General features: G+C 35.8%; 1 protein-coding gene across 1 annotated transcript in view; it reads right to left on the minus strand.

The window, feature by feature from the left end:
- The window catches only part of NPFFR2 (neuropeptide FF receptor 2), a 99383-nt gene that overhangs the window by 9265 nt on the left and 71984 nt on the right, over positions 1 to 18134 (minus strand). Inside the window, exon 2 of the mRNA XM_054253292.2 lies at positions 1965 to 2299. Within this exon, the coding sequence (XP_054109267.1) occupies positions 1965 to 2292 (328 nt within the window). The 5' untranslated portion in view covers positions 2293 to 2299. The remainder of the gene's footprint in view (positions 1 to 1964; positions 2300 to 18134) is intronic.

Below are 18134 nucleotides of genomic sequence, written 5' to 3' on the forward strand. Positions count from 1 at the left end.
TGGTAGTATCGTCAACAAAAATTCAAAAATGTGTGTGTGGCCAATGATTGAACATGGAATATTAAGTATATGTTTTACCTAATCTCCCTCACACAATTCCACTGAAATGATAGCTGTAGGATAAAAGAGCATAAATCCTTAGAAATTAAAGTGCCAGATACCACTAAATGTAGGATTGAGAAAATGACATGATTGGTGGAAAATATGTATAAATCCAATTAGATGCCAGTGGCTTCCCCCCATGTTAATAGAAGAATGGAGGTTTACTCTCTGAGGAGGCAGAACTATAAGTACTCTAAACCTCGAGTCACCAGGTACAGGGCTAATGAGTGCCACTGTGATGCAGAAGGATTAAGCGAAAGTATACCGCTGCACTGCATGGCAATGTGGAATGCCACAGCCAGCCTCACATTCCTATGGCAGTATGTTAGAGAATCTCCTTCTGGAAAAAGTGACCTGTTCAAAAACACTCATGTGTAGATTTTGACAGTTGTGAAATTCCCATTAAAGAGTCCAGACTAGTAAAGTGGATAGTGGTCCTAACGTGAACTTCCAGGCATGCAGAACTATCAGGCAGCCACACTATGTCTCACTCTGAAACATAGCTGCTAAGAAGCAGTTAACTAGATCAAGTCGTTTTTTTTTTTTTTTTTCTGGTGATGTTTTGTTTTTGTTTCTTTGTTTTGTTTGTTTGTTTGTTTGTTTGAGACGGAGTCTTGCCCTGTCACACAGGATGGAGTGCAGTGGCGTGATCTTGGCTCACTGCAACCTCTGCCTCCCAGGTTCAAGGGATTCTTCTGCTGCCTCAGCCTCCTGAGTAACTGGGACTACAGGCACGCACCACCATGCCTGGCTGATTTTTGTCTTTTTAGTAGAGATGGGGGTTTCACCATTTTGGTCAGGCTGGTCTCAAACTCCTGACCTCATGGTCTGGCTGCCTTGGCCTCCCAAAGTGCTAGGATTACAGGCAGGAGCCACTGCACCCGGCCTGTTTCTTTGTTTTGAGACAGGGTGGAGTGCAGTGGTGTGATCATGGATCACTGTAGCCTTAACCCCTCTGCTCCCCCCACCCCCACCCCCCTGGCCCCAGGCTCAAGCAATCCTCTCATGAGCTTTGTTATGGCTCATGCTGCTCTAAACTTATTTCATATGCAGCTAATGTTCTCTTTTTATTTTACAGATTTTGAATGTGAATACTGTGAGCACTGCTCTTTAATTAATACAACAAATACTTATTAAGGTGTTATTGTGTACAGACAGTGTACTGGAAGCTAACCACACAAGGGCCTAATTTTCTCCTTAGGTTACATTTTTTCCTGCACTTCAGGAGCATATAAAGTAGTGCTAAAGAAGTAGTACTGTGGGCCCAGAAGTAACATAGGGTGCGACCTTAAGCTTTACAATGTAAACTGACTTATGTTGCACACATAAACTACCAGTTTTTGAAAAATCATTGATTGTTACATCTTCTCTCAATAACTGTTGGAAATCTCCCTAGCTAACCACATGAGGGGCTATATTTCTACTTACGTTAGATTGAAGACATCGCATTAACTGAAATCAGATGTGTCAGTTCTTTGGACTTTACAGCTCATAGTAATATTTCTACCATATTATATGTGCCCTGAAATTTATTAAGAAAATTCAAAGGCTCCAGGTAAGACATACTAAATCTTATTTTCTCATGTCCTCCAGTGAATACTCTATAAAAATAGCATCCTCCACATTGTTTCTGTTATATCACTTTCATTTTCCTCCAGAATCCTTCTCATTCTCTAATTATCTATTTGTTTATTGTCCATCTACTCCAGAATGTAGGCCCCAGGAGGGCAGGTGCCTGGATCAGGTCCTGGAATTCCATAAATATCTGCAAATAAATGAATGAATGAACAACCCTTCCATCACTGCCGAAATATGAGACAAACATTTCATTTTATCTTTGAACTGCACAAAAGCCAACATACCTGCTATAATATTGTCCAGTAGTGTTGTAGGCATGCAGAATATGCCAACTAGTAAATCACTTATGGCCAGGTTTAAGATGAAGAGATTAGTGACTGTGTGCATATGTTTGTTCCTCATTACAATAAAGCAAACCACAGTATTTCCCACCATGCACAAAAAGAAAATTAGAAAGTAGGATATAATGAAGATTGCTGCCACTTGAGGCTGGTGAAGATAGTAGTTCACATAGGTAATATTAATATCTGAGTACAGATGATGCTTTGTGTCATTGAGACTCCAGATGGTATGCCAGTTTTCTGAAGAGTTTGAATCCCATGTCTCATTCATGATGAACCTTAACAAAGAAGAGACAGAAAAGAAAAGCATAATTAGGAACCAGTAGAACATAAATTCTGTGCTTGAGTTTAAGAGGAACACTTGTAGAATCCCATGGAATTTTTATGGTCTTTCTATAATAATCTATAAGTTTTACATGAAACTGAATTATAAATAAGGCACTCGAATTATTAGGATTTTAACCAAGAGCATTTGAAAATTCCAATTTGTGCCATACTGGTTATTATTATATTTTATTTCTAATACACTCTATATTTCACTTCTTTAGGCATGCACGCTATCCATTTCCTTTGCCTTCCAAAACTCTCCTTCCCTCTATCTCCAGGTATCGTCTCTCAAGACCCACTTATTAATTTAAAGCTAACTTTCATGCCTCTAGCTTTCCTGATAATCTGAACAAGATATGATGTCTACATCTTTGAAACTCCTAAACAAATAAGCTTCTTCTATTTCCCATATTCTGTTCTGACTCAGTTAATTACTTTTTTTGCAGGGGTTTTGCTTTGTCAACTGGGCTGCAATGCAGTGGCATCATCTCGGCTCCCTGTAGCCTCAATCTCCCAGGTTCAAGTGATCCTCCTGCCTCAACCCTCCAAGTAGCTGAGATCACAGGTGCATGCCATCATGATCAGCTAATTTTTGTATTTTTTGTAGAGTTGGAGTCTTGCCATGTTGGCCAGGCTGGTCTTGAACTCCTGAGTTCAAGTGATCCATCCACCTCAGCCTCCCAAAATGCTAGGATTACAGGCATGAGCCAATGCACCTGACCTGAATATCATTTTAATATGCTTCTGTATACAAATACAGCCACCATATTTTGAGTCTCTTAAAATAGGGCTAGGTTACTTGTCTTGGTTTCACTTAGCATAATTCTATTAATACACAATGTATGCAGAACAGTATAGGCAGTGATAATTACTTAAGTTCCCAGACTCCAACCAAGGGCCAACTTAGCAAGCAGACTTTTCTAAGGGAAGCAGTCTCTGACCTTCTTGTTATCTCTTTTCTGTACACCTTGTTAATTAATTAAACAGAAGGTTATATGTGCCCATAAATGGAAATTAATCTGACAGTTTTATAGAAAAATTGTATAAATGTAAAATATCTCAATATTTATCTGCCTTAGAAATGAATGAATGCTTGTTGTCCTTAGCTATAAAATTTAAACTTCCTACCATCTATGGTTAGCAGCATAATGGCTTCCCAAGTATCTCTGTACAACTCTCTAGAACTTTGGAATAGGTAAGGTTACATAGCAGAGGGGAATGAAGGTTGCTGATCAGCTTATCTTTAAGTAGGATATCCTGGTTATATAGGCGGGCTTAACATAATCATAAGAGTCCTTAACAGTTGAAGAGATACAGAAGCATCAGTATTAGAGTGATTCTAGGTGGTACCAACTTGATGGGTCATTGCTGGCTTTAAAAATTGAAAAGGACCATGAACCAAGGAAAGCAGGCAACCTCTAGAAGCTGGAAAAGAAAAGCGAGAAAACAGATTCTTCCACAGAACCTAAAGAAAGAAATGCAGTCTTGCCAACATCTTGATAAGCCTAGTGGAAACCATTCCAGTCTTCTGACCTTCAGACCTACAAGGTAACAAATGTTTGCTATTTTAGACACTAAGTGTGACAACTTGCTACTGCAGTAATAGGAAACCAATACACCACCTATCCTTCCCAATTTTTGTAGTATTACCTGAGATCTTTTCCTCGTATTTTCTATATACATAGTTAAGAGATTGGAGTTTTCTTTAGTAATTATAACATTTATTTTTTATTCTGCAATTGTATTTGCTCAAACATATAGCTGTATTCTACATTCAGATTATTTCAATGCTTATTTCAATATTTTAATAAGGCAGCTTCTCCATGCATTAAATTGTAATATTGCATTTAATAGTATTATAAGTAATTACAGTGTGTATTTAACTACAACCTTCTCAAGAAGTTTCCAAATTATTGTATCTGCTGAGTTAGTACATATATGAGACCAACTTCTTATCCCATTGACATGAATAACAATCTATGTACAACATATTTAGATCCCACTATTTTTTGCTCATATTCTGGCAGACAGGCTCCACTATCTATTGGACATTTTGGAACAAAAAAATTAGAACCCAATCCAAGATTTGTATTTTCTTATTGGTGCTATGCTTTTTTAATCTATTGTATAGAAGAGATTTTTAATCCTCAAATTTTGTTACCTATATCAGCATATATATTTTCCACTGATTTTTTTTCTGAAAGAAAACAAATCCTATTCAATTTCCATCTCAGTACTTCCTTCATGTCAGAAGTCATTAACTGTTCCACTGTTATATTCTCTACTATGGATACCTATTTTTCATATGTTGATATGCTATATCCTTTCTTTAAAAAATTATTAGTTTCTAATAATATTGATTTTTCTGTTGAAGATTTTGCTACCTTTACAAACAGCATTTCCATTCGTTATGTCATTTTATACTGTGTTATAAAGTATATTCTGTGACAGTAGAGACCAGTCCACAGTTAAATTCTCAGTATCTAAAAGTGTGGTTGACCCAATAATTGGTGCCCAATAAGTATTTGTTAAATGAATTAATTAATCTCATTATTTAATTTTTTTTCATAGATTGTAGATTTTTATTTTGTAATTTCTTGGTTGTTAATCATTTGTTTTCTCAAATTTTCTTCCACTAATGGTACCTGCATGTCTTCTTGTAATAACATAGGGTTTAAAAACCCTGGAGGCTAACTGCCTGCACTCAAATCCTACATCCTGTTTTCTATTGGTATTTCCTGGAAGATGGCTGCATGATTAATACCTGTGTGGCTTTGAGTAAATTATTTTATCTGTTTGTGTTTCAGACTCCTTATCAAAAAAGTAAAAATAGTAAGTATACAAACCTCATAGGGCTATTGTTAGATTTTCATCAAATAATTGTAGTTAAAATTTATTATATGCTCACCAAATGTCAGACTCAGTGTTAAGCATTTTTACATGCATTGGTTCATTATAGTCTCATGGTAGGAAGGACAGTCAAATAGGAAACTGAAGCAATGGTCAAATTAACTAATCTGCTAAAGGTCACACCATCAGTAAAAATCAAAAGCGGGTTTCATTCTACACAGCTCTGCTCCAGAGCACATATTTTCAACTTTACAATATAATTTATATAAAGCAAATAAAAGGGTACATAATTCAGAGTAGGCACTTCATGAATATTTCATATTATTTTCCTTTCCTTCTTCTATATGTTTTTCACTTTTCCCCTTTCCCCTTCCTTCTATTGTTCCTTTCTTTCTCCCTTCTGGTTTTAAAGCCATTTTTAATATATCTCAGGTTACTCTTTTGTTACCTTACTCATATTCTGTTTAGGGCTAGTGCTACCAGAACACAAAGTATGTGTGGTGTGCTTTTTATTTCTTCCTTTTTTATTCATTAATGTTAACATCATTCCTTCAGAAAGTGATCTCAAGGACTGGGTACCCAAATTATTTATATTTTCTTTCATCATTGGATTCTGGAAGAGGGTGGAAAAGGGCTAGAATCACATGGACATTCCATCAGGGAAATACTTCACTGTACTCTTTCTTGGAAGTGAGAGTAACATCTTTTGTTCATTCATTCATTGATTTAATAAATGCCACTGTGTTGGCAATGTGCTAAGTACTGTTCTAAGAACTGGGAAATATAACAGTGAATCAGACCACGTCTCAGCTTTCACTGTAATGAGGAATACAGATACTGGTGTTCTGAAGCGAGCTTACAATGAGAGCCAATTGTGCACATGTCTGCCCAAACGCACATTCAGTGATATTACGGTAGCTGTTTGAAGGTGACTGTGATAGGTATATTCACATCATGAGAACTGGCAAAACTTTAAAGATAAAACCTCTTTATTTTTAATAATTGAATATTGAACATGTATTCATATGCCAGCAGATTGAACCAAAGCATCAAAAGAAGAAAATAAATGTAAAAATGAGGATCATTAGGAAGGTTAAAAAGAAAAGGAATTAAGTGACTGCAACTAAACTGAAAAGAAGATATGACACTAACAAAAGAAGTACAGTAAATGAGGCAATGTAAGGCCAGAGTGACAGTATAATACAAAATTATAAATATGCTTGCACAAAAGATTTGCTCAGACTAATGTCCATAAAAGAAATAAGCCCACTGTTTAAATGACTGTTATGCTTTTACACCTCAAGTGAACTGTTTACAGGATTCCCTCTTAATTTTATAGTGTAAATGAAATATTTTCTTCTTGTTTTTTTATTTCAAAAGTACTTTGTTTTTTCTTTTTTAACTTCAACTTGTATTAGGTTCAGAGGGTACATGTGCGGATTTGTTACATGGGTATATTGGGTGATGGTGAGATTCGGGGTAAGAACTATCTATTTCATACTATGCTCACTCACATACTATGAGTAGTGAGCATAGTATGAAATAGTTTTTAGCCCTTGCCCCATTCCTTCCCTCCCCCTCTAGTAGTTCTTAGTGTCCATTTGCCCCATATTTATATCCATGTGTAGTCAAATTAAAGTGAAAATTGTAATTATCCCAGCATCCATTTGCCCCATCTTTATATCCATGCGTAGTCAAATTTAAGTGAAGATTATAATTAAATAATCACCTTTAGAGTGGAATTCTACTCAATAGCATAATAATAATTTTGGAATATAATCTATTGAAATAAACATATCTATAAAAGAAATATATAAACAAGCATATCACACAGCTTGTTACAAAAAATGTTTTCTTTATTACAAATATTAAAGTTTGATATTTGCATGCAATCTATGCAATAATTTCAAAACAATAAACATGTGCAATGGAAAAACATATTGCTAGGGATATCCTACTCTGGCATCCTTTCATTCTTATTTTAATAAATGTACAAATCAATGTGCAAAAATAATTATGTGTGTATTAGAATACTATAGTTTCATTGTCCTTATATGCCAAGATATATTAATATTGTCCCAAATTAGAATGATCAATTTTAATGACTTCTTTGAAAGTGAAAATCACTTTAATGTAATAATAGCTTTTGCAAAGTCTAAATTAAAAGTTCTAAAGAAAATATTGAAGACGATTAATAAAACAATGTATAGATACATTGGAAAACAAAAGAAGAGTCCTTTTAAAGACCCAAAGCACAGAAGGCTGTTAAGGTTGAATAAAGAGAAACAAGACTGCAGAAATTTCTAGGTTAAAATGCATCTAAGAAGGAACTTTCATGAAAATGGGGGGTTTAGAGGCAGCTCCAAGATCAGAGTTACAATATAAAGAAATAGGAAGCAGCCCAGGGGAGTTACTTGAGGTAAGCTGGGAAGCTGATTTTGGATCAGCTGAATCCAACAGTACCCACTACACCTCTGACTATGAGACCAAAAACACACATGCTGAGAAGATTCGGTCCTAAGACCTCGCTTAGAAGCAGTTATCCCCAAGCCTTCCCAGTCACAGCAAACATGTTGCTAATAATCAGAACTCATATCCATCACACTGGCAAAAATTTAAAAGATTAATGATATCTGATGTTGGCTGACAACAGATGCAGGGAAACAAATATTCTCATACAGTATTAGTAAGGGATACAATGATAAGACTTATTGAAAGTGAATTTGGGAATGCCAGTTAAATTAACATGTGCATTATGTTCCACTTGACCTTTTCATTTCTAGAAATATAATTTGTTGATATAAATACATCCATGAATAAAAAGCCATGAAAGTATTACATTCTTTGTAACTTTGTTATAGAAAAATAATTGACCATAAAGAGACAAAAATTTAAGGTAATTTTAGCAATATTAATAATCAAATGTACAATATGATAACATCTTAGTAATGGCAAAATATATCTGAACACTTGACCTCAGCCAGCTTCTGTTATAAACTTGATCCCTATTAATTCACTTAATACTCTGAGACAATACCATAATTATCACTATTACCATTTTTAGGTGAAGAAACCGGGGAAAAAGCAAGTAACTGGCCCTAAGTCATCAGCAGGGAAGTAGCAAGGTCAAGATTTAAAGTCAGATAGTCTGATTTTAGATACTTTAATCTTTGTGCTATAATAAAATAAAGCCATTATAATCAGAGGAAGTCTATTCTGATGTATAATGCTCTATAATATGTTCTTCATGTCAAAAGCAAAACTCTAATTAAATAGAAAAATATTTATTAATAGTGGTGACTTCTGGGGACAGGAATGGATTATGTTGTAAGGTGATGAAAAAGCTTTTACACTTTACTATTTTTTTATTGCTTGAATTTTTATAGCACAAATATATTCATGTTGTACTCAAATAATATAAACAAACAAGAGGATCTATGCATTATTTACATTTGCCAAACCCTAAGAAAACTTTTGAAAGCCTCATGCTTAAAAAACTTTATATTTTTCATGTAACACACAGAAGTTAGACCTCATTCTCTGTGTATATGTGATTGTCTACATGTGAATTATTATGGGGTACCAATCAACAATTTAAAACAACACATTATACAATTATATCATGTCAATTATTTGCCCCTGGATGGAGTAGTGACAGAAAACAAGCATGAGGGGAGGCTTCTGGGCAGCTGGAATAGGGATATGTCTTGATCCAGGTGCTGGTTACAAGAATGTATTCAGTTTTTAAAAATTCAATGAATTTTATATTTATGCACACTATTTTGGATGGAAGAAGTTAAAGTTGCTGACTGCTTATTCATTTTTGACCCTGGGAGAAAAAAAAAAGGGCAAGTGACCCAACACAATCACCTTGTCAACATGATAACCGAAACTCTGGGTAAATAGACTATTCATATTTCCAGAAAAGTCCTTATCTATGAAAAGTTCTTGACAGAATATCCTTGGTTAAGGATTGTCTGCAGAAAATATTGATAAGTTAAGAACCTAAGGATTTATGATACTGGGTTCCTTAGAAAATGTCCCTTAAACTGAGGCATAAAGTGGCAATATTTTATAGTTTAAATATTCCTCCTGCTGTGTGAGGCAACCAAGCAAAACTCCACTAAGAGTCCTCATCTTCTATTTGAACTGGAGACTACATCTCAAACATGGAAAGTGCCAGGGAACTGGTACTGTCGCAGACACCCCCGCTTCCCCGCCACCGCCAAGGTTGTCTGAGCCTCTTGATTGCCCATATCCTTGAAATTATTAGTACATTTTCTTGATTGCCTGTACCCTTGAAGTTATTAGTACATTTTCAGAACTGGTAAAGTTTTGAACATGTTGCTTTGCAGCCTGAGACTTTGTGTTAGCACAGACTGACAGTGCAAGCAGAATTATGCTTTAATCTGATAAATCTTAATGGCCCGGGTCATTTTTAACAACAAAAAGTAGATGGAAAAAATATAATGAAGATCTAATTACAAGATGACTCCTACCCATTGATGATAGTACACAGCAAACCTTTGAAGCAATGGGATGTGGAGGAAATAGACTTAGATATGAGGGAAATGGCTATGTGGATTGATGAAGGGTGGCTGGAAGAGAGAAGAGGAAGATAGAAAAATTTCTATCCCCTGGCTAATGCTAGTGGTGCTGATAAAGTAAGATTTTTAAGCTCCCTTAAACCAAAGAACAATAAAATCTATGTATTGTTTATAATTACCAAATCCTAAGAAAAATAATTTCCAAATCCTACTCTTCTTTGCTGTGAGACTTTTTTTTCCTGTCATGGAAGACCTACTTGTACTTCTATAACTACTTGGGATGATGCCCTACTTCCTCACAAACAAGGCCACTGACTACTCAAAAATACACAAATAGCTGGAGGATAAGATCAGGTGACTACTAAATCCCAAAGATATTCTGTGAAAATTTTCAAATGTTTTACATTAAAATACCAGAAGAAGCCTGGTAAATCATTATTTGCAGTTTTTTCAACTGTCTGGGAAATCTCACTAATTTTAGAGCTATGTGAGTTGAAGGCTAATACACAGTGGTTGAAAACTTCTGTAATCAGGTATTTTCATGTTGCATAATAATTAATCTATATAACCGGTCAAAGTAGAAGCATAGCAACCCTATTCTGAGAAAGGTACTTGTCTTCTCCCCTCACTCACAAGTGTCATATGTCTTCCAATGCTCTAGGCATGGTATGAATGACTAACCCAAAGTTGTCTATTTGATGATGAGAAAGACACACTCAATTTAACATTCCTGGCACAGATAATGAAAGATATGCTACTCTGGAGAGCTTCTGTCTCCTGTTCTCCTTATATAATGTTGCTCTTGGGAAGCCAAGGGAATGTTTAGGAGACAGTGATGCACCTGCCAGCTCAGTTAATGCGGAGGGGGCTGCGTGATGAAAAAAAGAAAAGCACACAAAAGAAAGGACCATGAAGAGAAAAATAAAAAGGAAGGAAATACGAAGCTGCTCAACTTAGTGACGCTGTTGAGATGGTTTATAAAAAGCAGTGTAAAAAGAGAGAGAAAGAATCATACAGTTTGTACTAAGAAGTTAGAATAACAGTATTCATATTTTGAAGGTGGGGAGACACTGATTCTCCGTCCAACTTCTTAAAGTGTCACTGCAAGTTCACTCAAAGTATTGTAGTCTGGAAAAAAATCAAATCAAATGATCAGAATCATGATTCAAAATGGAAAATACGTAAACAACAAACAGCCTGAATGTATTTCCATGAATAAAGTCATTGAGTCTGAAAAAGGTAGACTGAGAGGCTGAGATATTCTTATCCTACCCCCAAAAAGAAATCATAGGCCTTTGGTAGTTATTTGGGTAAAAAAGCCAGGAACTGGTAGGTAAATCCTCTAAAGATGACTTGATAGAGGTTTTCAATGTTCAGTAGCACTTATGATAAATCAAATTTGTGAGAGACCCAAAGATGAAACTAGCAGGATTTGGAGACGCCATGTTAGGGGGACCAGCATCAAATAAGATTAGGAGTGAAAAATATGACTTGAGAGACTCTTCACTAGTTAATGGCCTTTAGCTGAATGCATAATTGGAATAGATATTATGTGCTAATAGAGAATGTTCCCTTTTTCCATTTTTGGTGGAAAAGTAGATTGTCTAACTCACCTTTCCTGGAGTTTTAATTGGCCATGCTGAATGGGAACTATTGGAATTTTTTGTATTTTCTTAGAATAAATTGTAAACAATACAGAATTCCAGGAATGTACAAGAGATTATTGACCTGATTAAGTGAATGCTTGAGGTATGATTATTGGTTCCCATTAGCTTCCCCTTTATCAGAGCTGCCTGGCCAGTCCCTGAAGGTTAGCTGTAGATTATCAAGCATTTAACGAGTAGTTGTCCCAATTGCTTCAACTGTGCCTGATGTAGTAAACATTGTATAGGAAGCACAGCAAGCCAAGGAGATGGCTATGCAATTAGAAACTTGCCTAGCGCTTTTTTCTCCATCTCAATTTCCAGGAACAGCCAGGCACAATATGCATTCTCACAGAATAGGACTCAGGATACATTTACTATATTGTCAGAAGTATGTTTGAATTTGCCTGGATAACTGCATAATTTCATGAGGTGGGACCTGGACTTAACAAATATTCAAAGCAAGTGTGTAAATTATGTTGATTATATTACAAAACTTCTCCTCTAATAAGAATTGAAGAGAAGTTAAGGACTGTAGTGATTCATGTGACAATCAGAGGCAGGCTGATGAACCCAGATAAAAGTCAGAGACCTTGGGATTACATTGACTGGAGTAACTAGAGACATTTTTTGAAACCATAAAAAATTTTCTCTTAGAGAACCTGCCAATGAGAAAGAGACCTAGAGACAAATAGGACTTACTTTGGCTTTTGCAGAAGTTTTTTGTGTTTGTTTTCTTCAATCTAAGAATGCTATTGATCTCTGTTCACAGAATCACCAGAAAGATAACTGAATTTGAGTAGAGGCTCTGAGCAGAATCAATTGCTAAAGGATTTTTGGAGAGTGGTGATGCAGGAAGGTCTATTAGGATTGCATGATTTGACTGCACAGACAATATTAGATGCATCTGAAACCAGAACATACACAAACTATAGCTATCTGCAGAAATTAAAGAGTTCAGTGAAGACCTCGTATTTTTTGAGCACAAATGTTAGGCAAAATAGCTATTCCTAATAAACCATTTAAAAAGCAGTTTATTGTTTGTTTCTGAGTGCTGGTCATCAATACTCTGCCCACCACAGAAGTACATCAGCTAACTCTGAAGCTAGGGAAAACAACTTTGTCTTGGATAATGTCAGAAAAATTCATTTAGGAATCAAACAGGACAGCCAAAGTTCACTCAGAAATTAGAAATGGGATGTTAAAAAGCAGACTTTGGGAAGTGGGCAAGTACACAGAAGGGGATCATCACATATAGGAGCAGCATATTGGTCTGTTCTCACATTGCTAATAATTTATAAAGGGTAAATTTATAAAGGAAATAGGTTTAATTGACTGACAGTTCAGCATGACTGGGAAGGCCTCAGGAAACTTACAATCAGGGCAGAAGGGGAAGTAAACATGTATTTCCTTCCTCACATGGCAACAGCAATGAGAAGTGTTGAGCACAAAGGAAAAAGCCCCTTATAAAACCATCAGAGCTTTGAGAACTCACTATTATGAGAAAAGCAGCATGGGGGTAACCGCCTTTATGATTCAATTTTCTCCCACTGGGTACCTCCCATGACTTGTGGGGACTATGGGAACTACAATTCAAGATGAGATTTGTGTGGGGACACAGCCAAACCATATCAAGCAGGTTGCTTCACTGACAATGGAGATGATCAAATAAAAACCTCAGCTAACTTTTCCAGCTTCATTGCTGCATGTTCTGTGTCTCATAAATTGCTCCCCATTGAAGTAAAGTAAGTAGTCTGGTTCACTGATGAGAGTTTCTCGATTATGTCACCTGTTTAGAAAACAACAGCAATACACCCTGCAGATGGGTCAAGCTTGATGGAAGAAGACAAGGGCTTTTATCTCTGTCCAGTGTGTAGGTGTTCTCACATAGCTAATAAAGACATATTTGAGACCAAGTAATTTATAAAGGAAATAGGTTTAATTGACTGACAGTTCAGCATGACTGGGAAGGCCTCAGGAAACTTACAATCAGGGCAGAAGGGGAAGTAAACATGTATTTCCTCACGTGGCAACAGCAATGAGAAGGCTGAGCACAAAGGAACAAGCCCCTTATAAAACATTCATTTAGAAATCAAACAGTACAGCCAAAGTTCACTTTTTTGTGAACAAAAAAGAAATACATTTTTGTTGTTTATACATTACACACTGGACAGAGATAAAAGCAGTTCAAAGATTCTTCACTTAAAGCCAATGGCTTTGTTATTGTCAAGGAAATAAGCATTCATTTAAATTTCTATGAGAATTTAGGGAAGAATTTAAGTGTGCCATGTACATAACTACCAGAAATAACTAGTTATTGACTCAGAAGAAAGATTTGAAATAAGGCAGATTTAGTCAGATTTCCAGGATTATTACCTGCGTCTTGTAGTGGGCAGGCACTGGGTCCTCAGGCCATGCACTGAAGGGTTAATGAGATAAGAAACTGCACCCCACTTAGTCAAAAAAGAAAGAATTATTTTAAAATGTCTGTGGAAACCCTACTATTTCACACAACATGGATGAATGTGCAAGACATTATTGTAAGTGAAATAAACCAGTAACAGAAGGACAAATACTACATGATTCTACTCATATGAGCTATCTGAAATAGTCAAACTCTTAGAAGCCGAAACAGAATGGTGGTTACTAGGAGTTAAAAGGAGGGGAAAATGGAAGTTCTTCAATTGGCATAAAGTTTCGGTTATGCAAAATAAATAAGTTCAAGAAATCTGCTATTCAGCATGGTACCTACAGTTAACAATATTGTAATGCACATTGTTATGGTATGAATGTTTGCGCTTCACCAAATTTATACATTCAAACCCCAGTGCAATAGTATTAGGGGGCCTTTAGGAAGTGATTAGGTCAAAAGGACAGAGCCCTCATATATGGGATTAGTGCGCTTATAAAAGGGGCCTGCAGGAAGTTATTTGGCCCTTCCACCATGTGAAGACACAGCCAGAAGGTGCTAACTATGGGAAAAAGGGCCCTCACCAGATATCAAACCTCCCATGCCTTGATCTTTGACTTCCCAGCCTTCAAAACTATGAGAAATACATTTTTGTTGTTTATACGTTACACAGTCTAAGGTATTTTGTTATATCAGCCGAAACAGACTGAGATAGGCACTTAAAATTTTGCTTTGTGTATCATATCAAGGTTTTCCCACAGTTTTTATGTAGCTCCTGCCATTATCAAGCAGCAGGACACGTTTACAATTCTTCATACAACAAAACTCAGCGCATATCTTTGTGACAAAGAAGTATTAGCAAGGCTGTTGTTACTCGCTCTGTGGTAAATAACATGCTTGCTGAGTTGCATGTATATAAGAAAAGATCACAGCAAATAGCAAAAGGGCTTGTGAGCAGATTTTAATCCCAGGGAAGGAGACAATTATGTTATTTCCCTGCCAACACGTCAGAGCAGAGAGAATAATACTATTGGACATCTCTCTCAGATCTGGTGCTGACTAATGGCCAATACGGAAATAAAGTCCTTGAACTTCTTTTCTCTGAAAAATGAATATTGGGTTCTTAGTAATCTGTAATCTAAAGAAGAAACATTGCCTTGATTGATAGTGTTAAGTTTTACTTATGTATGGTGTGTCAAACATTACATTAATCTCTCTGTCATAGCTACATGCTGTATTAGAGGGTTTGTAATTTATTAATAGAACATCATTCTCAGCAAACTGACACAAGAACAGAAAATGAAACACCGCATATTCTCACTCATAGGCGGGTGATGAAAAATGAGAACACATGGACACAGAGAGGGGAGTACTAAACACTGGGGTCTATAGGGGGGAAAGGGGAGGGCCAGTGGGAGGGGGAGGTGGGGAGGGATTGCCAGGGGAGAAACACCAAATGTGGGTGAAGGGGAGAAAGCAAACAAAACACACTGCAATGTGTGTACCTATGCAACTGTATTGCATGCTCTGCACATGTACCCCAAAACCTAAAATGCAATAAAAAAAAATAAATTTAAAAAAAAAAAAAAGAAGTAAGTGAAAATTAGACTTATGCAAATGATGCTTCCCAGGATAAGAAAATGCTTTGAGAGGTTGGATTGAATCCTCTCATTGATTAAAAAACATGTTAAAATGGATTGTGCAGAGAAGAAAGTGAATTTGACCTTAGAAACATTGCATGTTCAATCAAGTGTCTCCATCAAATCATAGAAAATGTGGAATTGAAGATAAACACCAATTAAGCGGAGTAAATTTATCAAAAGACATTTAAATAAATATTTTCACTATGAACATATTTTATTCCTAGTCCCTATTAGGTAGTTCAAATCTTGTTGATTTGAACAAGATCTATAAAATAAAATATACATAAAAATAAAATATACATAAAAATAAAATATACATAAAAAAAATCTTGTTGATTTGAACAAGATCTATAAAATAAAATATACATAAAAATAAATTATGTCCAGAAATACACATACATCATATTTTACTCTATTTCCTAAAATTTTTTTGGCTTTGTTTTTTAAGGTATTAGATGCCTTAATTCTTAAAATATAGTAAGACAAATAATTATAACCAGAGAAATGTGTGGCAAGAAGATATTAACTGAGTTCAGACAGTAAATTGGTAGAAGTTGTTAATGCAACTGGCCAGAAATGTATTTCTCCCCCAATACCAGAAGATTACACCCAGGGGAAATAAAAAGAAGACTGATGATTGAAATGAATGCTCTTGTGGACATTATAATTGAGCCACAATGTAGACTAATGATATTTACTAAAATAAGCCTTCTTTATTTAATTCTTTAATACGATATCCCTAAATAAATATTGCCTATAAATGAATACAGAATATATGGATTTATGAGGCATGACTCCCTGCTAACTGTCATATTAACCGGTGTATAAAATGGAGATGTTTCATAGACTGAACACTCACTACACTGTGATATATAACACTGCAAAACTCTTCCCAGACAGAGGCCTTATCACTTGCTCCAGCCCAGAAGTGAGGATCTAATGCAGGAACAAAGAGTCCTAATGCACCACTCTCTATGTCCCAAACCTTTTTTGATTAAGTTCATTGATTGCCTACATTCATAAAAATGTTAGTAAGGCATGGTAATAATAAGTAAGATCTCTGCTTTTAGAAAAGAAATTCAGATTTTATCTATAAAATACAATATGTATAAAAATAAACTTTCATAACTTTATATCCAGAAATATACATATATAATATTTCATTCTATTTCAAACAATTCTTTTGACTTTATTTTTTAACATGCAAGTCCTGGGGAGGAAAATAATATTATTTTCAAGGAGGTAACACATTATACTGGGAGTGAGAACTGTTTCACTTAGGAAAACATTTTGAGGAGTTCTTTTCATATAAGAAGGAAATCACTCCCATTCTACCTTACCCTCTAGCACATACTTACGAATAGAATAAAATGAAAATTGAATACCTTATGAAACATGAACTCTGTACCAGGCACTAAGATAATTGCTTTACACATGTAGGCCCATTTAATTTTCCTAGTAATCCTGTGAGATAGCTACTAATAGTATCCCAATTTAATGGAAAAGGAAAGTAAGATGGAAAGATGCTAAGTTACCTGACCCAGGCCCCACAATTAAGACTGGAAAAGTTGGGAAACATATAGGAGAATCTCCTAGGATTGTGAAGGTCAGCAACATAGCTGGGAAATGGGTGACTTGAGGGTTGAAAACTAACCAGGATGAAATTCAATGAGGTGAATGTGTCCAAGGAATTTCTAATATCCAGCATGTCTTATATTTAATTTTATGCTAACTTTTATACTATACAAAAAAGTACTCCCCCATCCTGCCTATGACCCCAAGTTATGAGCAGGAGTCTATTAAATATAACTGCCTTTGTGAGAGAGATTTTTCAAATATCTAGGTAGAGGACTTGTGTTGTAATGTTTGAATTAGTGTAGAGCAGACAGAAATAAGCAGTGATAAATGATGAGGCAGAAACAGCAAAGAGTCATCTGTATCCAGGAAAATCCTAGGCACACTGTGGTGGGGAAGATAGGTGGATATTGGATACACTAAAGTACATGAAATGGGGACAACTTGATTGGTACTTAACAGCTGCATTGATCAAGCATGACTTGTGATAGTCAATGTGAAAGCAACTATATTTGTATGCTGCTAACCCTTTAATTCTATTATTTGAAGCTAAATTTCTCCCTTTCCTTTGGGTGAAATTTGGATGGAATAAATCTTACTACATTTCCAATTGAATTTCTAATAATAAAAATGGTATAGTAATTAATTTGTTCAGCCTAATAATAAACGAAATTTAAAATTTCCAATCAGGATGCCTCATTGGCTTCTTTTCTCTTTCCTGACTTGCTCTGCAGTATTTTCATCTCCAGCTTGTCATTCTCAGCTTTTATCCTCACCAGGGTTGTGAGCAAGCAAGTTTATAGTGGCAGAGGAGGCAGGGAAAGTCCTACTCTTCTTTGTAGTGTTGTCATGAGGTGTTCCTTGGGCTGGACAGAGTTTGAAGCGAAACTTTACTTTTCTGAGTATTACTATATGCTCTTCAGAGACACCAACCTATTGCTGTGAATTTCTTATCAAACGTTCTCTTCATGAGGGGAAATTCATCTCTGGCTGCTGCTGGCTCTTTCCTTGGCCTTGAAAAATCTGACAATTCACCTCACTGTAGAGTACCAAAATTAACTCTCATTCACGTGTCACTCATGCCTAGCTTTGCCATTAACACTAATGCATCTTTTGTC

The sequence above is a fragment of the Callithrix jacchus genome, chromosome 3, assembly GCF_049354715.1.
Source record: "Callithrix jacchus isolate 240 chromosome 3, calJac240_pri, whole genome shotgun sequence".
Taxonomy (NCBI): Eukaryota; Metazoa; Chordata; class Mammalia; order Primates; family Cebidae; genus Callithrix; species Callithrix jacchus.